Source organism: Phaseolus vulgaris, chromosome 1 (assembly GCF_051622355.1).
Source record: "Phaseolus vulgaris cultivar YP4 chromosome 1, ASM5162235v1, whole genome shotgun sequence".
Taxonomy (NCBI): domain Eukaryota; kingdom Viridiplantae; phylum Streptophyta; class Magnoliopsida; order Fabales; family Fabaceae; genus Phaseolus; species Phaseolus vulgaris.
In genome coordinates, this window is record NC_143498.1 from 7,058,208 (window position 1) to 7,082,847 (window position 24,640).

Below are 24,640 nucleotides of genomic sequence, written 5' to 3' on the forward strand. Positions count from 1 at the left end.
TGACATAAAGTTCAACTAACCCAGCTCTAATGTATTTAATATTAAATCTTAATAATATAATTTTTAAAACCAATATTGATGATGCACGCTTGTCATCTAAGAAAAAGCTTAATAATGATAAAGATGATAATAGTCATAAAGATGGTATAATTAGAAGATTGAAGAGAGAAACTTCAAGATATTTCTCTACTTTTATTATGACCTTAAGAATTTATGTTGTGATGGTATTTGTTTACTATCTTGATTAATTATAGTGTTAAAATTTTGAATTAGAATCATACTATATTTTATTTATTGTTTTCGTATTTTGTTGACTCCAAGGAGTATGCTAGTGAGGTCTGCGAAACTATCTGAACCATGGTTTCAATACATACAAAAAAGAATACTAAACAAGAGTATTTTTAGAGGCCAAAATTTGTTCATTCAACTCAGATGGAATTACTGACTACGAAATAACTAGTGAAACAACATACAGTTTTGGCATATTCTAATACTATTATATCTCTCAGTAAGCATTTTCAATTTAATAGAAGAAAAATCTAAACCTGGTTTATAAATTAAAAACATGAGATGTTAAGCGAATTTGAGAAAGCAAACAAAACATTGAAGGTGACGATTTCACAAGTATTTCACCATTAACCTGAGTCTGGAGAACCATCTCCGTAAGATACAAGGCCTTTCTTTCCATCTGAGCTTTGGGACCTTGACCTGCTCTTCTTTCGTGGAGATTGTGATTCCAATGAATTCCTGGAGCGTGATGGACTCCTGCTCCGGGACAAAGACCTGCTCCTCTCAACACGAGGTCGATATGTGCCCACAGGTGAACGACTGCGAACAGGGCTACGGCTTGGACTTCGACTGTATCGTCGACCCTTATGGCGTGGGCTCCGTGATACAGATGGTGTCCTGCTCCTCCTACTCCGGTATCTACATACACATTTTCAATAAATGAACCAGAAAAACACTTCGCATCAGAAAACAAATTCAAACAAATAAATCAAATCAGATGAGAAATAATTCATTCCGAAAAAAAAAAATGGAGATACCTTGATGGGGTTCTTCTGCGTGGTGGTGGGCTCCTGTTACGCCTAGGGGAGTACCTTCTGTAACCTGAATATCTGATAGCAGAAAGTGTAAGAAATTTATTTAACTCTCAACATACCACCTTTTAGTACGATGACTAATTAGAGAGTATAAACAACTTTATCAATTTACCTGCCACGGTCATTTCTTCCATTATAGCGGTATGATCTCACAGGAGATCGAGAGGGAGTCCTATATCTTCTAGCATAAGAGTATCGTTCACTGAAACCTCTTCCCCTTCTGATACGTTTCGGGGAAACATCAGGTGACCGACTTCTAGACAAGCTCCTACCACGTGGACTCCTAGAATAATTGCGGTTATTGACTCTGCTTGGCCTCCTAACTGGACTCCGGCTATGGCTTCTCAAAGGGGCTCTTCCAGAGCTTCTGGCAGGTGATCTAACTGGACTCCTGCTACTCTTTCTTGACACTTTTACTGGGCTTCTGCTTATTGATCTTCGTGAAGGTTCTCTAGATGAACTCCTCTGGCGGCCCCGAGAAAGTGATCTGACAGGGCTTGCACTCACACTTCTATGACCATGAGATCTCACAGGGCTTCTACTTACACTTCTATGATTGTCAGTTCTCACAGGGCTTCTACTGATTGATCTCCGTGATTGTGCTTTTGGTGAAGTCCTCTGACGGCTCTGAGAAAGAGATCTTATAGGGCTTTCACTGACACTTCTATGACTACGACCACGAGATCTCAGAGGGCTTCTATTGACACCTCTATGATTGAGTGTTCTCACAGGGCTTTTGCCGATTGATCTTCGTGATGATGCTCTGGGTGAACTCTGGTGGCTCCGAGAAAGGGATCTTACCGGACTTGCACTCACACTTCTCCGACCACGAGATCTCGGGCTTCGACTGATACTTCTTTGATTGTGATTTCTCACAGGACTTCTGCTGATTGATGTTCGCGATGGTACTCTGTGTGAACTCCTCCCGCGACCCTGAGAAAGGGATCTTCCAGGACTTCTGCTGATTGATCTGCGTGATGCTGCTCTGGGTGAAGTCCTCTGGTGGTTCTTAGAAAGGGATCTTACAGGGCTTGCACTAACACTTCTATGTTCGCGAGATCCCACAGGGCTTCTACTGAAACTTCTCCCCTTCCTACCTCTCACGGGGCTTCTACTTATGTTTCTTCTGTTTGGACTTTTGCTTGTGCTTCTAACAGGACTCTGACTCAAGCTCCTCTGTGATGGAACACGAGGGCTTCCATTGCCACTTGGACTTCTTCTCAACCTCCTTTTTGGACAACTAGGGCTTTTCCTCTCGCTCCGGGGACTAATACTCATGCTTGGACTCCTGCTTATCAACTTTTAATAAAATACCAAATCTTGAAGAAGTGGTAAGCATAAGAAATAACTGGTGTGACAAGAATGGAATGTAGACCTAGATTTGCCTGGTTGATCATCCATCACGTCAGGCTGCCTCCCTTGACTTCGGTCAGATCTATAGTTGGCTCTAGTGCCATAGCTACTTTGCTCTTCATTCTTCTTTGGGAATTCTTCTTCCTCTAGCATATCCAGTTTCTCCTTGTTAAGGTGCATGGGAGGCAATTCTTTCTCCACAACTAAGGAATAGTGACCTTCAGCTGCAACAAAATAAGGATGATAAAAGACCACATGATATTGCACATTAGCCAAAAATTGAAAACTAAGAAAATTAAAAAAAAAATAGAATCTATACAACACCCTTTTACACAGGCAACGAGTTTATTAACTTACATGACAGACATGACAAAAAGTACAATAGTAATTGCTTTAAACTGCAAATTCTAAGGAAAACTTTACATTTTGTTCCTAGCTTACAGTTACTGATCAATTGATGTAAGGCAAGAAACAAAAGTATTCACAAATACGGTATGAACAAGATAATAGTACAAGTTTAGGAAAATCAAAGTCCCCATACCCTCGAAGTAGGTACTAGACTGTCTTTATCTTCAGGCAACAACTCTATGTACAGTGCAACCAAAATCATATTGATGTAAGGCAAGAAACAAAAGTATTCACAAATACGGCATGAACAAGATAATAGTACAAGTTTAGGAAAATCAAAGCAGTCCCCTTACCCTCAAAGTAGGTACTAGACTGTCTTCATCTTTCAGGCAACAACTCTATGTACAGTGCAACCAAAATCTAGACCAGTAGTACATTAAATTCTCCATTTTACAAAATTGTAGCTAATATTTCAGGATTTTGTTGTTTTCAGAGACATCATAAAAGTATATCCAAACTATAAACTATATTTCATGTACAGAATAAACTAAAGCATGAATGACTAAAAAGGTTACCATGTCTCTGAGATTGTTCTTTAAGCTTCTGATCTTTCGGTTGAGCACCACAACTATCACCATCGGAGCTGTTGCCACTCTTACTTTCACTGTCTGAATCAGTATGACTGGCCAATTCCCTGACACCAAAAACAATCTCAGTAGCAGCCAAATATTTGAAACTGAGAAGGACTCAATACATTAAAAGAAATCATAATCCCTTCAATGCATACAAATGTTCATGTCAATGCCAAGAATGAAGGGCTTCATGTAGTAAAGTAACACAACATCAATGATACTTATACAACTAAACAACATGCAATATGCTTATAGAATAAAATAAATAAACCACAAGACCTACACTATACAGCCATTATAAGTTCTTAACAAGCAACCATCTATAATTGGAATGCGGGACCTAGAAATCATAATTAAGTATTTAATCAGAATCAATACCTTCTTGATCTACGCTTTGATTTTTTGTCTTGTTTCCTTCGTCTCTTCTCTCGATGTTTGTCTCTTCTTTTTCCACGTCTATGCCTGTCTTTCCTGGATCTTTTCCTCTTTCTCTGCCTGTCATCACTGGAGGAACTTGTGTAAGATGATGAAGATAAATCTGATTCAGAATCACAACCACTTTTGGAAGATTTCGTGTCTGAATCTGAGGAACTATCAGATTCTGATGTGTAATACTTTCTCCTTTTCCTTTTGTCCCCTGAAGATTTTCTGTTCTTCCCCCTATGCAGTTCATGATTATTGGTTTCGCAAAACCCATTTCTTCCCTTTTTTGATTTCTTCAACTTCTTTCCATCTACTAGGCGAGGTAAAGATTCAAATCATCAACAGACTAAAAATAATTGAATATGACATTACCAGCTGGCATATGGCACATTCACCTCAAATAAAAAATACATAATGTTATGCTTCAGCATTTCAATAGTTGAACATGAAATTTTCAACAGATGATTAATAAGTTAATTATCCATATAACATAGTTCATATTGAGGGTAGAACTTAGGATTCTCCATGAATGGCAGAGGAATCTCACCCTCATTATGTTCGCCACAATTAATTATTTTAACAGTTACACTTGGAAGTCCTTCTTCATCACCCACATCTTCAATTTTCTTCAATATATTATGCCCTTGCACAAGCTTTCCAAAGATCACATGTTTCCTGAAAAAATACATCAGAATTGAACAAGATAAGCGAGTTGATCATTTAGTTCCGCTCAGAAATAATGACTAAAAACATAGGGAATTCACCCGCTCCCACTCAATAATGATAGAAAGACCCAATTCAGAAAATAAGCACCATAAACATGTACTTAAAATTGAGAAAATTCTGCATCGTAAGGTTCACTGCTCCATTGTCTCAAGTGCATTCTAAATTAAGCCAAATGGCCTTTGAATATATTTGAGGAAACACTAAAGCAAAAATAGAATTTTGACAATACAATACAGTTAAATTAATCAAATTAAGAAATTGTTTAAGAAAAGCTACAATTTAAACTGATTTTAACTTTCACAATGGCCTGTGTTTGATAGCTTTTAGCTTATAAAAATAAGCTAAAAACAGCTTATGGGTTTCAAGAGCTGTTTTTGACAAGTTCATTTAATCAAACCAGTACTAAAACACTTTGATGCTTATTGCAGAAGATAACTTAAAATAAGCTGTAGATAAAATCACTCAGGGTACCTGAGTGCTAAATGGCACAGAAAAGACAGATAAGCAAACCTATCAAGATGGGGATCAGCTTTAAAAGTGATGATAAAATGAGAACCAAGAGTGTCGCGAACAGCAACAGGCATAGATAGAAGGCCGGGAGCATCATGCTTTAGCCTAGGTGATTCATCTGAAATGAATCACAAGTACAATTTGTAAGAACTACATAAACTTATAGACATAACCATAACTGTTCCAGATCCACACTGTGGATTATGAGATCAAGGCCACAACTTAGCATTCTCACCTGGGAACTTGGAACCATATATGCTTTCTCCACCAGTGCCTGCAAAATACACAGGAAAATAGTATTTACATAGAATAATGTAAATAGTATGTAACATGGTGCTGCATTTGGGATGAGATACAAAGAATAAGAGACGACTGTCAATGAGGTTTAATAGGTTTAAAGACAAGCCTGCCGATCAGCCACATAACTAACTATAAAGTACAAGAGAAGGCTACAAGTGAGCAAGGTTATTGATGCAGACTATGTAAATTCATCTCATAAGCTAGACTCAAACTCGTTAGAGTTTATTGAATATAAAAATAATATTAAAATACTTAAAAATAACATATATTAATAAAATATAAGGCTACTAATACAATAATCAACCAATATTTCAACTCCATAATAAAGAAAGTAGCAAACTACAATAATAAAGCAGCAGAGTAACTCAATGGGATACCATTGAGGTTAGACACCCTACACTCATAACATTGTGGAACCCCAACGGCGGGGAACCCGTGTTCAATCCCACCATGTGAAAATACTCATCAAGCCGTCAACAGTGACAATAGCATGAGTGAGACAAGTCTTTGATCCAATGAGTTGGAGGAGACTTGTTACAGCAAAATAAAGTCAAATTACACTCAAATCATACATAGACATAATATCATATAAATATAAAATTACAAAATATGATTTCATATAATGTAAAAATAATATAAGTATATCACTAATATAATTAATGTCATAAAAATATTTTAGATATCCCTAATATAATGTCATGAAAATATAATCATCACACAAAAAATGAGCCTGGAAGTCAGGTTGCAAAGATCAAATATTCACTTAATGACAAAATCACAATAGACACAAATGACAAAAAATTGCAAAAATTAGAGACTTGAACTTGCATTGAACTAGGAAGAAGGATGGGTGTTGCTAGTCATTGCTGTATATTGCCTTCAACGGGTGTTGCTGAACAAAGTTGTCTTCGAAAGGATGAAAATTGGGAGACTATAAATCAAGTTTGATTGCAAGAACGGAAGAGATGCCCCCAAACACTGTTTTGCAAGGAAAAAAAAAATTCAAAATGGCCCAACAGATCACCACAGTGGACAAAAATATTTCACCCAATGGAAATCGCTAACTCATTCATGAATTAAAGAGTTTGGCCTAGTCTACAGGATTTTGCTTGAGTTTGCCCGATGATACTCAAAAGCAAGTCTCCTTGCAAGTTAAACAGGTTGGGGCATGTAAACTCTAGGTTTTTACAAGTTGACATGCGATTTAATAACCATACACGTGGTTATTCAAAGACTCCTTTTGGTTGCAATTGTTCAAAATCCTTTGGTATAAGAAGAATATAACAACCACAGCATAGCATGTTCGTAACAAATATACACTATGAAAAAGAAGATAACAGATGAAGAATTTATGCAGCAGACAAAAGCATATGATAGTATGCCTACAATTTCCAAATTACCACATGCCACATCACGGTAATATCCAAAAACTAACCAAAATAAGAATAAAATTCCTCTCATAATCCCCACTCAAATACAAGCCAATTTATATAAATGCAAAGGAGTTTTGTTAGTTTCCTAATTGACTTAGAAAAGAAATTACCATGGTCACAGGAAATATGAAAATGGAACAAGGCTTGCAACTCGGACAACTGAATAATCAAATGATAAAAAAAAGAAAGTGACTACTTATACTGTATTAAATGCAATCTCAATAAAACTGGTGAAATAATTCATAATAAGAGGCATGTATCAACATAATACATACCATTTCGATTCACAAAATCTCCACCCTGCAAAAAGAAAACCAACCATTAACACACAATGACATGATAACAATTCATACAAACTGTGTTTCGTCATGACAAGGCTTTTTAGAATGATTTGGTAATAATGTATAACTTAGTAAGCACAACCTTAAAACTATATCACAAGAAACGCAGTCGTGACTATCAGTGTATCCTACAGAATAAACAGCAGTAACTGGCTAAAAGAGGGAGTACTAAGCCATTTTTCACCACAAAAATGTGAAGACGTAGAAAACTACTTAAGTACAATCTACATGACAAAAAAATTAAACCACATACCCGGGCGATAGATCCTTTTACAACTCGATGGAAGAAAGACCCCTTGTAGTGCAGTGATTTTCCAGTATTTGGACTAACACCGCTTTCTCCTGCACACACAATGACATTTCAGAATAAAAATAAAAGTGGGAAGGGGAATCAGTTATTCATTTATTAGGAAGACAATTTATAAAGTTCCAATTTTCAATGCACAATTCATGCATGCAAAATGCAATTTCATATCAAGAACTTGTTCAATAAGCAAATGTCAACATTGAATGAATTTTTCATGCAAGTCAAATTTATTACCTGTGCATAATGCACGGAAATTTTCAGCAGTTTTTGGAGCAACATCATAGAAGAGCTGAGGGAAGCACAACCAAAAATTAGATCAAATACTGCAAAACATTACCGCATACATCATTAAAAATAACAATTCATAAAGACAAAAAAGTACCTCAAAAACCATCCTTTCAACAGGATCCCCATCTATGGACACATCCATAAACACCAGAGAATTCTTCTTCTTTGCCATCACCCCCCCGCCCCTTACTTATCCAAACTTAATCCGTCTTATCAACTGATCTGAAGTAACAAAGCAGCATTACACAAACATCAATTATCCATTGATGACAAGCAATAAGTCATGACCAAGCAAACAACAGCAGCACTACCTGCTGCTGCACGTCCAACAACATACTTTTCCAAATTCTACCTAATTCACTAACATAGCTCAACTCATCCCTAAAACTAAATCAAAAGAAGAGAAAGTGAGCAACATAGAGATCACATAAAACTCTTACCAGAGAACTTCGCAGTTCGTAACACCAAAACAATAACCGATTCATGCAAAAACAAGCTGGAAACCAGAACAAGTTGAAGAAACGCAGATCGAGGAGAGGGCAGAGCAAGCATTAACTGTAAAACGAATCAAGGAGAACAGAATAGACGGTGCGAAAATGCAGTAGTTGCGTGGAATTTGAGATGAAACCCTAAAACCCTAGCTAGACCCCCAAAACTAAGGACTACGCTGAACGTGAAACGCGGGTCACTCAGACATAAGCGACACAGAGAAAGCGTTGCAAGTAATTTTAACAGAGTAAGTGAAGAAATGAGATGAGAAACCACCAAATTACGCTGTGGAACTCACCTCACTATGCCACCTAATTACTCTACCAATGAGAAATGAAAAATTTCAGTAGGGTTTGGATATTAGTTCAAACATTTTCACTATTTTTTAGTTTCATTCAGTACTCTTTTAATGTAGAATTTCTTTTAATCTAGTTCCAACTTTAGATTTCTATTGACTTAAAAGTTATTCTATCTACCCGTCTTAAGGTGAGATGGGTAAGAGTTTGGAAGGACTACAGGTCTTTATTGTCATTTATGACCATCATGACTTAATCAATGAATCTTAAATGATGAGCGGATATTTATGAAGCAATGAATAATAGTTATAGAGTCAACTCAAATGACTCGTAACTATTAACCTAGAGAATACCAGCTTGAATCTATCAATATCCACTCTTAAAAAAGTACAGTTTATCTTATCTCATATCCTTAGCTCTCATACCGTTAAGAACTTACTATTTTTGTTCTTCTGCTGATTTAAGTATCGAAAAGTCATTTTCAGGTGGACCTCCCCGTTTCATTGGAGACCAACTGAAAGCACGTTCCCTGAGGAACATCCTGTCCTCGTCAAGTCGCACTCCCTGAGTTCATTTCCGGTCAGAATATTTGGCATCCACTGTGGGGCCCTAGCAAAACTTTTCTGAGGACCACCAAGTCCACCATAACAACTAGACGCACACTCTCAACATGAGTTCTCCACAAAGTAACAGAAACCAACAGCTCGAGGCTCTTCTCCAAAGGAGCAAGGAGAACTTGCAGAGAACAACGAGGGAGGTTGTAGGTCAGATGCAAGATAAAATGCAACAAGACATGGTGTCCCTGAAAAAGCAACACAGGGTAGAATAGCTGGCACTACAAGACCATATGGCCCGCACTCAGGACAACATGGACTACTCGGGGCACACGACGGAATCCCAGCGGGGCTCCCTTTGGCTTCCACTCGTCGGTAGAAATCAGCATCTCACACCCACACAAGAAGATCATCTTGGAGGGGGACCCTGACGAGCACTACTCAGGGTACTACGAAGCAAGAAAGTCAGGGGCACGAGCACCAGCCCTTCAAGACGGTTCTCAATTCGCTGATTAACCACACCATGAAGACCAACTTGGAGGGCTTTCATCCCTTCACCCCCAAAGTCATGGGCACCAGTTACCTCAAAGGTGAAGGTGAACCAACTTGAAGAAGTACTCGAGAACCTCGGATCTCGAGGCCCATGTTAAGGCCTACATGAGACCCACTTGTTCTCGGAAAATATGGTCGTGCACTGCAAGTTGTTCCCCACCATCCTGGCGGGAATAACCCTAGAATGGTACTACTCTCTACCTCAAAATTCAGTGGACTCTTTTGACACACTGTGTGGTTGGCTCCTAGCCCGGTTTGCTGATTACAAGCCTATCATCGCCACCTTCGCATCCTTGAACAACGTCATACAAAGGGAGAGGGAGGGCTTGAAGCAGTACATGGCCAGATTTGCCCGAGCCAAGTTGAACATACCGGACCTGCATCCAGCAATGTCCATGCCCTACTAGTAGGGTTATATCCAAGGAAATTCCTAGATACCTTGTATGTCGAATCACCGGAAGACATGGACCAGCTACAAGCCAGGGCAGCGAGGTACATGAGCATAAAGGAGAACACTGACACTCGCAGAAGGATGATGAAGGCACCAGTCACGACGGTCTTCCCAAATTTCAAGAGAAAGAGGCCAGAGAAATTTGAAAGTTACACCCCCCTAAACGCCTCGAGGAAGATCGTACTGCAAAAAGTTTGTAACTTGGAGTTGGTTCACCTACTGTCACCAACCCTCAACAATCCTCTAGGGATCAAGCTAAGCATTGTAGTTACCATCGAAACCAAGGCCACAATACGGAAAAGTGCTTCAAGGTGAAAGACCTCCTGGAGGAGCTTGTGAGATCGGGGACCTTGAACCGATTCATCCACTAGGTTGACAACAACCGTGGCAAGAAATCAAATGGAAGTCGTGGTGGGGGAAGGTCAGGCCAAACTATCACACCAAAAAGGAGCAGGACAAGAACCACCCAACTGGATAAGTTCGGGGTTAGCATCAGCGAGGGAGAAATTAACACTATTGCTAGTGGTTTTGTTGGTCACCTACCAGCTCAGCAGGAAAAAGGCATCTCAGGAGTGTCAATTATGTCACCCTTCTTTCACCACGTTTTTACCCAACATCCTCTTTACAAACGAAGATCGATCCTTCTAGGATCCTAAGCAAGACGACCTTGTGGTAATCACGACCACTGTGGCTAATTGGAGGGTCAGGCGAATCCTGATCGACCAGGAAAACTCAACCGATATGCTAATCTGGTCGGTATTCAAGAAGTTGGAAATCTTCAAGGACCATATACAAATCTACCATGTTCCCCTGCTTGGTTTCGTGGGGGAAAGGTCCACACAAGGGGGTATGTAGACCTCCTCACGACTTTTGGTACGAGGGATGAGCACAGGTCCTTAACGTTTCGGTACATACTGGTTGACGTCGACACCTCTTACAACGTTATCATGGGCAGAAGGACTTTGAACCAATTGATGGCGGTGATATAAACACCCCATAGGGCCATGAAGTTCCCAGATGAACGGGGAAACATAATCATTGTTAAGGCTAAACCAAACGTGGCCCGGGAGTACTACGCTTAAAGCCTGAAGGTCACCACATACTTTGTTTCAAGTTCAGACAAGGCAAGGACGAGCCTAGACCTAAACTACCCGGAGGGAGCTGAGGAACCTGCCGACCAAGATAAAGGTAAAACCCCCAAAGTATGCCACATAGAGACATTGGAGGATCCAAACTCCCTCGACAAGGTATTAAGGGTAGCTCTCCCCTACCTAGATGATATCGACCTCGACCCTAGGGCGGAGTTTGATGAAAATCATTCATCTTTTGACGAACCCATCAAACTACAACTAAGAGTCAACACGAACCAATGCACCAAGGTTGGGCGTCTAACAGGCCCTTCCTTGAGGAAAGAAGTCGAGAAGGTACTGAAGACCAACACAAACCTCTTTGCTTGGAGCACCTCGAATATATTCGGGATAGACCCCGAACTCTTAGACATTCCCGACCTTAAGGCGGGTAGCTACAAATACGAAAATGGCTATCTTCTTATTTTAATCGTGTACACATCATACATTATAATATACCTCAAACTTATGAATGCACTTGTATAAGAAATAAAAGTCATGTATTCTTTGTCCTTGTTAATCTCACTAGTATTAGGTTCATAAATATGTATAAACATTGCTTACAACTTTAGCATTTTTTATCCCAAAACATCTCAACATCTTTTAGACATATTTCCTTTAACAATTCTTTTTTTTTTGCTCTTGATTTTCATCCCCGAAATCATTTATATTATTCTCATTCATCTCAAATTCAATATGAAACAATGACCTCAATTGTTTGATCTTAGCCTTGTATTGAGATGTTATCAACATGTTGTCTACATGTAACAACAAATAGACAAACTCATAATGTTCTCCACCTTCTTATGATAGACACTAGGGTCATAAGTACTTGTATCATAGTCCTAAGATACTATGAACTGATCAAACCTTTTATATATTGTTTCAACTCGTGCAATGACCTATCAACTTACACACCTAGTCTTTATGACCTTCCATCTTGAAACATTTAGGATGACATATTAGAATGTCTTCCTTTGAGTGGTCATGGAGAAAAGTCACATTCACGTTTAGTTCTTTAAGCTTCATGTCTTCACTTGCAACTAAGGCAAGTAAGACCTGAATTGAAGTGTGGTTGTTTGACCACAATAAAGAAAATTTCATTGCAGAACACCCTCCTTCTAACAACTATTAGTTGAGCCTTGAATCGAACACATTTTTTTGTAGAGATATCTTCAAATGCTCTATTGTTATATGCCTTTTTTTATGTAGACGCTTCATTAGGCAACCTACCATCAGATGCTTTTCTCAATATAGAGGCATTACCACCCACTGTACCAACATACATTGACATAGAATCCTCATTAGATCGTTTACCATTAGTTTGAGATACAAGATTGGCTAGCGCTCCAATGATCTTCTTCTTGAAGATCCACTTGCACCCAACAATACTTTTATCTTTAAGTTGTTTTACCAGCTCCTAAGTCTCATTCTTTTGCAAATACTTTATCTTATCATTCATGACCATAATCCACTTGTCTTATTATCGTCCTTGAGACAAGCAACTATCTCATGAAAAATAATTGGTTCAGACGTCTCCACTTCCTCCGTTGTAGCTAGTGTATAAGCAAAGTACCATCAAATCTAGATCCACTCAAGTTGATGTCTTTACCTTTGAGAGCTTCAGACAATGGTTTGATGATTGTTGCAATACACACATTTATATAGATTCCTCAAGTCTATCATACGTTTATTTCAAAAAGAATTTCACATATTCGTGCACTCTCTTAACTCTCTGACCATACTCCTTAATGCCTTTTTAGACTTCTTCAACATTGAAAATTCTTCATGAAACATGGCATCTCTACTAAAGTCACCCTTGCCTCAAAAGGTGACCAAATTTTAAAACCCTTCACTCCACTCCTATAATCCAAAAACACCCACTTCAGACCTTGGTTTGAGATTACCATTGTCTATATGATAGTATATTGGACAATCAAAGACCTTGGGCATCACTTTGTCGACTCCCCGACTTTACCTCAACTAAAATTCTACATTCAATGGTAATGGATGGAAAACAATTTTTTGCTCACCTCTTAAGAGTGTTTATCAAAATCAAAATGTGACCAAATGCTCATTGTTCTTTCTAAGAATGTTGGTTTTATCCTCTCAGGCACTCTATTCTATTACAGAGTAAGAATATCAAATATCAAGAAAAAAATTATAATTATATAATTATTCAATAAAAATATCAAATAATAATTAGATAAAAATCAAATGATTATAAAAAATAATAAAAATATCAAATGTATGACTTAAAAATAAATTACAGAACTAAGAAACAAATAAAAATTAATATATAAGATTTTATATTACCTAATAAACTTTTAATAATTAAAACGGAATGACAATATGAATATAGTAAAATTTATGCAATAATTGACGAAGAATCCAATACAAAATTGAAACTTTATTTCACTTGTTAGAAAACTCATCATAAGCATACTAAGTTGTTTATTTTATAATGATTTTTTTTACAATTTTATTGGATATAATTTATGTTATTATGGAAACCACATTTAAGAACTTTTGTAATCTATAAAAATATATGTATATATTTTTTTAAATAGTTACTATTTAAAAGTCATTATATTACTAGTAGTTATATGAATGTTTTTCACATGAGTGCGATTGAAAAATAAATTTTGAAAATATAAATAAGGTTAAAAGAAATTTTAAATTAAAATAAAAATTATAATAAAAATTATAATAAAACTTTAATAAATAAAAAATAATATTTTAAAATAAAAGTATATTAAAATAAATCATCAAAATTTAATTTAATTTATTTATTATTTTAATATTTTCTTTTTATTTATTTATTTAACACTAAACATATATTAATAAAATATTAAATTTTTTATTTTATTATTTATTTATTATTTTAGAATAAAAGAATAAATATTTTGTTATATTTTATTGAATGTAATAGATTAGTTTAATCGATTATAAGTTACTTTCTTTATATTTCTTCGCACTTGAGAGTGGAAAGTTTCTAATAATTTTCTTTATTTTCCGTAATTTCACGTTTCATCTTTCAAACTTTCTTTGTTTGTAACTTTTAGTCGATAGAATCAAACAAAGTGTTAATAATTAGTATAATCTGCATTTTAAATGAATTTTAATTTTAATACTAGTCCTCTATGACTTGACCTATATAGATAAAAATATAATTAAAAATAAATTTAATGTACTTTAAATATATTTTAAGTGTTTAAATTAGATTAAATTCAAATATAAAGTATATTAAACATTAAATTAATTCATTACAGAAAAATCGTAATATTAATGGTAATTTTAATAATAATAATAATTCATTAGTTTTTTTTTATTTCATCCTTAATGTGGTAGATTTTTCTAATTATTTACTCTCAAATTTTGTCCATTTCATTTATAATACAAACAAAAAAAAATTACTTTAATTCATAATAAATAAATAAGAAAATACATTAATTTTTTTAGTTCAAACTTTAAAAAGAATTGTTTGTATCTTTTACTTTAAATTTCAATAACCAATGGTACATGTAAAAAATTGTATATTAAAAAAAACAAATACAGCATTTATTTTGATGCAGATAAATTTATATAGACAAGGATTTATATCTATAGATCGATACAGAGGAGTAGCAGTACAAAATTGAACAAAATAATTTTGAGTTTAAATCAAAATCATTGAGGATGTGAGATCAATATAATGTGAAAATTAGATGCAAATCGAAATGGAACAACATGAAATTGAAAATCTAATATGTTTATATTACCTTTTGTTACATTGAATGTGAATAGTCGCACACATTATGGGTAAACTTTGTTTAATCTATAAGTAAAACTTGTTTTGATCTATGAGTAAAACTTGTTTTGTGTGTTGCAAACTTTTATCAAGTACTCATCTCTAATTATCTTCTTTCGGTATTCGATTTATTTATCAAAACTCAAGAAAGTTTCATTTGAGTTGAACATATAAATATTTGAACCAAACTAGACTAATTTATATGTTGTGAAACTTTTGAAAAAAATAAAATAAAATTATGTTGCATTGAAGCCAGATTGTACAAACTAAAAATGTAACACCGTTGAGGAACATCAGTTTGCATTCGATATGCATTTACTTTAAACAAACTGGATTGTACAATCCAATATGTATGACCGGTTTCAGGGATACATACCAAATTGAATAATTCACAAAAATAGTGCAAAACAATTTATATCAGTCATCACATTCACACTGTCACCTCAACCATCATATTCACATCATCAGTAACAACAAAGACAACTGACCACCATAATAAATGCACCAACCACCACAATCAAGAAATCGTCTCCTTCAAAATAAAAAAAAAACACAACACTATTTCCACCAAAACCACAAAACCCTAACATACAAAAACAGGGATAAAAATGAAATTAAAAAATTATATGGAGGTACATTGAAAAACGATGGAAGGAGATGCGTTTGAGGTGTACGGAGAATCACCATATTTAATTTTCACTTAATGACCGCAACTTAAAATCTTCAAATAAATAGTACTAATATCCAATTTATACACACGTCTTTCTCAAAGCATCAAATGAGAGAATAATCATAACTTACATAATGTTCAAGAGTAACACTTTTATATTTTAAAAATAAAATGATTTTTTTTCTTCAATATAAACATAATGTCTAATCCACCCTTTCAAAAGAGAAAATAATAAGTGTAACAAGAACATTCAATATAGTATTAGTGTCAAATTTACACACACCTTTCTTGAACCAATTAATAATCAGAACTTGGAGCAATTAATACATAGTATTAACACCCATTTTACACACCTTTCTCGAACAGAACCTTCAAATACACAGTATTCCAGTTCAATTTATAAACACCTTTCTCGAACCAATTAATAGCACTTATAACATCTTCTTAGTAAGAATATTAAGTTCAAGAGTTAAATATTGGAAAAAACTTTTAATTATACTTGTTGATATGATATGATAATAGTTTTAAAATTAAGACTTAGATCTTGCATGTGATATGATAATTTTAAGATGAAAACTTAGATCTTGTATGAGACCTCGAATCTTACGAGCATAAAGTCATTATTTATATATATATATATATATATCATGTGTTTAAATCACCAATTTAAAAGGAAAATAATTATCCAGGTAAACCATATGAAGAACGAAAGTATAAGAATACTCAAGAACGAAACCATATAATCAGTACAAATATCTATTTTGTATTCATATAAAAACAGTATTTGTTGTGTACAATAATATTACATAAAAATTTAATTATAATATTATAATATATTTCTAATTATAATATTAGTTTTTCATATAATTATAATCACATTGAATTAATATTTAATAATAATTAAATTATTTTCTGAAGTTAGTAAAAAATGAATTGCAAAAAAACATTAAAAATGTATAAATCCTATAAAACCTCACAATTAGAATATCTTACAAAATCCTTGTATTGAAAATAGTCATGGGTTGTTTGGAGTAACCTTTTACTATATGCAATTTATATCACAGTAATCTAAACATAATATTATCCTCCATTAAAAAATGACAATAGATAGCAAGGAACCTAAAATGTCCAGTATATAAAAAATACTGACCAAGAGCATGTTTGGAGGCCAAAACTTCACAATTCAACTCAGGTGCATTTAATAACTACGAAATAACTTCATAGATAACACGTCCGAGTCATCTCGGTCACTACACCGAAACAACACAACTGCATTCTAGTCTCTAAGCATTCTAACACTATTACTGTTTGCAAGCCATTTCAAGTCAACAGAAGAAAAATATCCAAAGAATGGTTTATAAAGGAAAAATAAGAGATGTTGGTGAATTCCAGCAAGTCAACAGAGCATATTAATTAAAGGTGCCGATTTCACTAGACACGCCAGACATAGTATTTCACCTTTAGTTTGAATAAGGAGAACCATCTTCGTAAGATACAAGGCCTTTCTTTGCATCTGGGCTTTCAGAAGGGGACGCTGACCTGCTGTTCCTGCTCGCCTTTTTTGGAGATTGTGATTCCACTGACGCCCTAGATCGTGATAGACTTCTACTCCGGGACAAAGACCTGCTCTTCTCAACACGAGGTCGATATGCACCAACAGGTGAACGACTGCGAACAGGGCTACGGCTTCGGCTTCGACTATATCGTCGACCTCGATACCGTGGGCTGCGTGATACAGACGGTGTCCTGCTCCTCCTCCTCCGGAACCTGTATTCAGATTGTCACAATCACATGAACTCTACGTATATGCACGGTGCTATCATATTAAAAATTGATAGGAAAGATATAACACTCGGCCTCAGAAAACAAAATGTCTTGCCAAATAGATCGGTGAGAAATAAATGATGCCTTTACAATATTTACTAAGAAATTCAAGGAACGTAAATGTTAAAAGGATGTTGGAATAAATAGATAAATAAACAAAAGGAAAACCTTGGTGGAGTTCTTCTACGTGGCAGTGGGCTCCTATTACGCCTTGGGGAGTACCTCCTGTAACCTGAATATCTGAGCAGAAAGTGTACAAAGGTTTATTTAACTCTCAACATACCACCTTAGCACGATGACTAACTAGAAATTATAAACAACTTTACCAATTTACCTGTCACGGTAACTTCTTCCATTATAGCGGTACGACCTCACAGGAGATCGAGAGGGAGTCCTATACCTTCTGGCGTAAGAGTACTGTTCACTGAAACCTCTTCCCCTTCTGATACGTTTTGGGGAAACATCAGGCGACACACTTCTTGACAGGCTCCTACTCCTACCACGAGGACTTCTAGAATAACTGCGACGATTGCCTCTGCTTGGCACTCTAGCTGGACTTCGGCTAATGCTTCTTAAAGGGACTCTGCCAGAGCTTCTGCTCAAACTTCTGCTCAAGCTTCTGGCAGATGTTCTAACTGGACTCCTGCTTAAACTCTTTCTGGACACTCTTACCGGGCTTCTGCTGATTGATTTTCGTGATTGTGCTCTGGGTGAATTCCTCCAACGGCCCCGAGAAAGCGATCTTACAGGGCTTGCACTCACACTTCTATGACCATGAGATCTCACAGGGCTTCTACTTGCATTTCCAGTTTTCACTGGGCTTCTACTGATTGATCTTCTAGATGGTGCTCTGGGGGAATTCCTCCTACGACTCCGAGAAAGGGGTCTTACAGGGCTTGCACTGACACTTCTCCGACCACTAGATCTCACAGGGCTTCTATTGACACTCCTATGATTGTGTGTTCTCACAGGGCTTCTGCTGATTGATCTTTGTGATCGTGCTCTGGGTGAACTCTTGTGGCTCCGGGAAAGGGATGTCGCAGGGCTTACACTGACATTTCTATGATCACGAGATCTAATAGGGCTTCTACTGACACTTCTATGATTGTGATTAATCACAGGGCTTCTGCTGATCGATCTTCGTGATGGTGCTCTGGGTGATGTCCTCAGGTTGCTCCGAGAAAGGGATCTAACAGGGCTTACACTGACACTTCTATATCCACGAGATTGCATAGGGCTTCTACTGACGCTTTTCCCCTTTCTACCTCTCGCTGGGCTTCTGCTGATGCTTCTTCTGTTTGGACTCCTGCTCAAACTCCTCCGTAATGGAGCACGAGGGCTTCTACTACGACTTGGACTTCTGCTCAACCTCTTTTTTCGACTAATGCTTGTACTTCTGCTCTCACGCTTTGGACTAATACTCATGCTTTGACTCCTGCTCATCAACTTTTAATAAAATACCATATCTTGAAGAAATGGTAAGCATAAGAAATAACTGAGGTGTGACAAGAGTGGAAAGTAGACCTAGATTTGCCTGGTTGATCATCCATCACATCAGGCTGCCTCCCTTCACTTCTCTCAGATCTATAGTTGGCTTCATTGCCATTGCTACGCCGCTCTCCATTTTCCTTTGGGAATTCTTCCTCCTCCAGCATATCCAGTTTCTCCCCCTTTGAAAGGAGCACGGCAGGTAATTCTTTCTCCACAACCAAGGAAGACTGACCTTCAGCTGCAACAAAATAAGGAAGAATAAAGACATGATATTATACTGGCCAAAAAATGAAAAGAAAAATATAATCTGCACAATAACATTGTCGTTTTACAAAAGCTACACGTTTGTAGATGCTGCATTTAAGTATGACAGAGAAGACAAAAAGTACAAAAGCATTTGCTTTACATTGCCAATTAAAAGAAAACTTCATATTTCTTTCCAAAAGCTTAAATACTGATCAATCAGTAAAATACTAAAGTATTCACAAATACAGTATCAACAAGGCAAAATAATACAAGGTTAGGCAAATCAAAGCAATCGCCCCTCCCCTCCAAGTAGGTACCTGACCCAGATTGTCTCTATCTTCAAGCAACAATTCAATATACAATGCAACCAAAATCTAGGCCAGTATAGGCCCGCAACAATTCACTATTTTTCAAAATTCTAGCTAATATTCCAGGATTTGACATCTCTAGAGACAAGGTAAAGTAAAAGAAAACAGTTTAATAGATAAAATATATTTCGTGTACATAATAAACTAAAAAATGAATGACTAAAACATTACCATGTTTCAGAGAATGATCTTTATGCTTCTGATCTTTTGCTTGAGCATCACAACTTTCACCACCAGAGCTGTTGCCACTCTTATTATCACTATCTGACTCAGTATGACAGGTCAATTCCCTACACCAAAGACAGTCTCAGTGTCAGCCAACTTTTCGACGGTGTTGTACTAAAGATTACATCTATAACCCCTTCAATACATATAAATGTTCATGTCAAGAGCAATAAATGCAGCATCATTTAGTGAGATAGCAGCTATGATACTCATAACCAAACAACATGCAATCTGCTAATAGAATAAGTAAAGCACAAGATATACGTGGCTATTGTAAGTTCTTAACAAGCAAGCATCTATAACTGGAATGCAGAATCAATAAATCATAACCAAATACCCAATCAAAATCAATACCTTCTTGATTTACGCTTTGATCTTTTGTCTTGTTTCCTTCGTCTCTTGTCCCGGTGTTGGTCTCTTTTTTTTCCACGTCTATGTTTATCTTTCCTAGACCTCTTTCTCTTTCTCCGCCTGTCATCACTGGAGGAACTTGTGTAAGATGAGGATGTATCTGAGTCAGAATCACTATCACTTTCTGAAGATTTCGTGTCTGAATCTGAGGAACTATTCGATACTGATGAGTAGTACTTTCTCCTTTTCCTTTTGTCCCCTGAAGATTTTTTGCGCTTTCCCCTATGCAGTTCAGGACTATGGGTTTCAGTAGATCCATCTCTTCCTTTTTTTGACTTATTTATCTTCTTTCCATCTACAAAGATAAAGATTCAAATCAACAGATTAAATATAAATATTACATAACCAGCTAGGATATATAGTACATTCAAATGAACAATACATAAATGTTATGTTTCAGCAATTTTACTAGTTGTATATGAAATTTTCAACAGATGATTAAGAATTTAATAGTTCAAATAATATATTTCATATCAAGGATAGAACTTAGTATTCTCCCTAGAGGTCAAAGAAATTATACCCTCATTATGTTCACCACAATTAATTATTTTAACAGTTACGCTTGGAAGTCCTTCTTCATCACCCACATCTTCAATTTTCTTCAATATATTATGCCCTTGCACAAGCTTGCCAAAGATTACATGTTTCCTGCAAAATTAACTCAAAATTGAACAAGATAAGCAAGTTAATAATTTAGTTCCACGCAAAAAAAATGACTAAACATAAGGCAATTCACCTTCTCCCACTCAATAATTAGAGAGAGACAAAGATCCCATTCAGAAAAATACCACAAAACATGTACTTTTAATTGAGAAAATCTTGCATCATAAGGTTCAATGCTATATTTCCTCAAGTACATTTTAAATTAAGCCAGATGGCATATGAATATATATTTAGAGAACACTAAAGCAAAAATAGAATTTCCACAATACAACAACAAAACCTTGACCCACAAGATGAATTTTGACAATACATTATGGTTAATTTGATCAAAATAATGAATTATTTAAACGTAGCTACCACGTAAACTGATTTTAACTTTCACAAAAGCCAGTGCTCATTAGGTTTTAGCTAATAAAAATAATCCAAAGACAGCTTAAACCGGTTTTTCAAGAGCTGTTTTATTAAGTCATTTCATCCAAACAGTACAAAAATACTTCATAGTCACTAATTACACTAGATAAGCTCAAATTAGCGGTAAATAAAATTATCCAAATGGGACCAAAGTGCTAAATGTCATTAAAAGAGCCACATAAGCAAACCTATCAAGATGTGGATCAGATTTAAAAGTGATGATAAAATGAGAACCAAGACTGTCACGATCAGCAACTGGCATGGAAAGAAGACCTGGAGCATCATGCTTTAGCCTAGGTGATTCATCTGAAATATCACAAGTACAATCTGTTAAAATCACATAAACTTAAATGCATAAACATGATAGTTCCAAATTCATGATTATGAGAACTCTAGACCACAACTTAGCATTCTCACCTGGGAACTTGGAACCATATATGCTTTCTCCACCAGTCCCTGCAAAACACACAGAACAATGTGATGTGGGAGTGTAGAAGGATGTAGTATACAACATGTGCAGCAGTTGGGATGATATAAAAGAATAAGAGATGACTGACAACGAGGTTTAATAGGTTTAAAGACAAGCCTGCTGTTCTGCCACATAACTATAAAGTAGAAAAGAAGACTGAATGTGATTATTAAAGACTCCTTTTGCTTTGCCGTGGTTCAAGATCAATTTGGTTAACAGAAAAAAAAAAAAATAACCACAGCATAGCATGATTTTAACAAATACACACTAAGAGAAGGAAGAGAACAAATGAAGAAGTTACACGACAGATAACAAGCATATGATGGCATGGCTATTAAAAATTACAACAAGCCACATCACGGTAATATCCAAAACCTAACCAAAACTAAAAAATCAAATTCCTTTAATACTCCCCGCCCCATGACATGCCAATCCATATACTTGCAAAGAAGCTCTGTTAGTTTCCTAATTGACCTAGGAAAGAAATTACCATTGTCACAGGAAACATTAAAATGGAGCAAGGCTTTGTAACTAGGAAAACTGAACAATCAAATGATACAGAAGAAAGTAACTACATATACTGTATTAAATGCAATCTTCAAAAACTAGAGAAATAATTCATAATAGGAGGCATGTATCAACATAATACGTACCATTCCTGTTTACAAAATCTCCACCCTGCAAAAAGAGAACCAGCCATTAATACACACAATCACTTGATAACATTTCATACAAGTGTGTTGGGTCATCATGAGGCTTATTAGAGTTATGAGGGTGAATAAGATATAACTTAGCAAGTACAACCTTAAAACTATATCACAAGAAAGGTAGCTGTGACCATCAGCCCTGTATCCTACAGAATAAACAACGGTAACTGGCTAAAAGAGGGAACACTACTAAGCCAATTTTAACCACAAAAGATGTGAGGACATAGAGAACTACTAGAGTAAGAGCTAAATGCACAAAAAATTAAAAACAACATACCCGGGCAATGGAGCCTTTTACAATTCGATGAAAGAAAGAACCCTTGTAGTGCAGCGACTTTCCAGTACTTGGACCGACTCCTCTTTCTCCTGAACATACAATGACATATTTGAGAAAAAAAACGGGGTAGGGGAATCAGTTATTTATTGATTAGAATAGGAATACTATTTATAATGTTCCAATTTTTCAAGCACAATTCAAGGAAGCAAAATGCAAATGCATATCCAATAACTTGATCAGTTGATGGCAAATAAGTAATAGTAATCTAATCATACATGGAATTTTATACTGAAAGGCCAATAAACAAATATCAACATTACATGAATTTTTCACGCACGTCAAATTTATTACCTGTGCACAATGCACGGAAATTTTCAGCAGTCTTCGGAGCAACATCATAGAAAAGCTGAGGGAAGTAAAATCAGGAATTTAGATCAAATACCGCAAAATTACTGCATTCTGCAAACATAATTAAAAATGACAATCCATACAGACAAAAAGGTACCTCAAAAACCATCCTTTCAACCGGATCCCCATCGATGGACACATCCATAAACACCAGACAATTCTTCTTCTTTGCCATCCCCCTCCGCTCACTAATCAAAACTTAATCCGTTTAACAACTGATCCGAAGAAACAAAACACCATTAGACAAACACCAGTAATCCACTGGAATCAAGCAATAATTCATCACAAAGCAAAGAAAACCAATCCTAGTAACACAACAGAACTACACTGCTGCACTTCCAAGCTTTCACAATATATTTTTTTCCAAATTCTCCCTAATTCACTACCATTCTCAACTCAACCCTAAACTAAACCAAAAGGAGAGAAAGTGAACAACATATAGATCACATAAAAAAAGAAAAAACTCGCAGCAAACAAGTCGCACTTCGTACCACAAAAACAACCGGCTCATTCAAAAACAAGCAAAAAACCACAACGAGTTCAACAAACGCAGATCGAGGAGTGCTGAAGGAAAGCATTAACTGTAAAATCAATTAGATTGGAACAAACGGCGCGAAAACGCAGTAGTTGCGTGGAATTTGAGACGGAACCCTAAAACCCTAGCTGGTTAGAGACAGCAACATAAGGAATACGCTGCACGTGTAACGCGAGTCACATATGCATAAACAACAGATAGAACAGAGACCGTAAGCACGCGGTGGAAAATCACTTTACCTAAGCGACGTAAGTGATTATCTTCTTGAGAAGAGAGACAGAAGAGCGATAGAAAGTGAAATACACTGAACTCATGTATTGTTATTTTATCAACTTACGGGGTGGCACATAGTTAAAGAATAAGCTAAATTTCTAGCTTAAATCATTTTTACTCCAATAATTCTATAATTTTATAAATGTGTGATTGTGATTTTATAATTAGGCAAGTTTAGTTCATTAATAATATATCATTCAATTACTAACATTTTCGATTAGCAATTAGATGAAAAATCAATATATCTTGTTTTAGAAATTTGGAGAACTAAATCTACCATTAAAATTTTATATAAACTAAAATTGTACATGCACAAACTATCAGGAATAAAAGTGGATTTAAGCGTAAAATTTTATTTTGGATTATGGTAAATAAGATAAAAAGATCATTAATCTAATTTGATATATTAAAAATTTAATTAATTCTTTTATCTATTTAATAAAAAATAATTGATTTGTTGTTTTTTTTCATGAAGGGGTTTTTGATTTGTTACGTACTAACTAATACCTGCTACCTTTTACCTATTACATGTTTCATGTTACCTCTTACAAGTTTACCTGCTATCTGCTACATGTTATTTGCTCCTTGTTACCTGCTACATGTTATCTGCTACCTGCTATCTACTACCTGCTACCTGCT

The 24,640-nt window shown here is 35.8% G+C and overlaps 2 protein-coding genes across 11 annotated transcripts; both read right to left on the reverse strand.

Moving 5' to 3' along the window:
- Positions 1-398: 398 nt before the first annotated feature.
- Positions 399-8,705, reverse strand: LOC137813337 (uncharacterized). 7 transcript variants are annotated; one of them, XM_068615514.2, is made up of 15 exons: positions 8,205-8,705; positions 7,859-7,986; positions 7,711-7,765; positions 7,423-7,511; positions 7,104-7,128; positions 6,939-6,987; positions 5,331-5,369; positions 5,096-5,213; positions 4,407-4,534; positions 3,815-4,169; positions 3,380-3,498; positions 2,479-2,680; positions 1,216-2,391; positions 1,047-1,118; positions 399-927 (listed from the first exon to the last, which is right to left on the reverse strand). In XM_068615514.2, the coding sequence occupies exons 5-15, from the start codon at positions 7,104-7,106 to the stop codon at positions 636-638; spliced, it is 2,553 nt and encodes an 850-aa protein (XP_068471615.2). In that variant the 5' UTR covers positions 7,107-7,128; positions 7,423-7,511; positions 7,711-7,765; positions 7,859-7,986; positions 8,205-8,705; the 3' UTR covers positions 399-635. The 7 variants fall into 7 exon arrangements, with proteins under 7 accessions (XP_068471615.2, XP_068471614.2, XP_068471613.2 ...); XM_068615513.2 differs by having other exon boundaries at positions 3,815-4,172; positions 8,205-8,470; XM_068615512.2 differs by lacking the exon at positions 6,939-6,987 and having other exon boundaries at positions 8,205-8,650.
- An 8,163-nt stretch (positions 8,706-16,868) lies between these two features.
- LOC137813339 (uncharacterized) lies at positions 16,869-24,070 on the reverse strand. Of its 4 annotated transcripts, none has more exons than XM_068615519.2 (14): positions 23,968-24,070; positions 23,291-23,408; positions 23,137-23,191; positions 22,786-22,874; positions 22,455-22,479; positions 21,750-21,788; positions 21,521-21,638; positions 20,779-20,906; positions 20,202-20,553; positions 19,794-19,912; positions 19,042-19,246; positions 17,852-18,952; positions 17,686-17,757; positions 16,869-17,460 (listed from the first exon to the last, which is right to left on the reverse strand). In XM_068615519.2, exons 2-14 carry the CDS (start codon positions 23,366-23,368, stop codon positions 17,154-17,156), a joined length of 2,688 nt encoding a protein of 895 aa, XP_068471620.1. In that variant the 5' UTR covers positions 23,369-23,408; positions 23,968-24,070; the 3' UTR covers positions 16,869-17,153. The 4 variants fall into 4 exon arrangements, with proteins under 4 accessions (XP_068471620.1, XP_068471619.1, XP_068471621.1 ...); XM_068615518.2 differs by having other exon boundaries at positions 23,685-24,050; XM_068615520.2 differs by having other exon boundaries at positions 23,776-24,017.
- Positions 24,071-24,640: the final 570 nt, after the last annotated feature.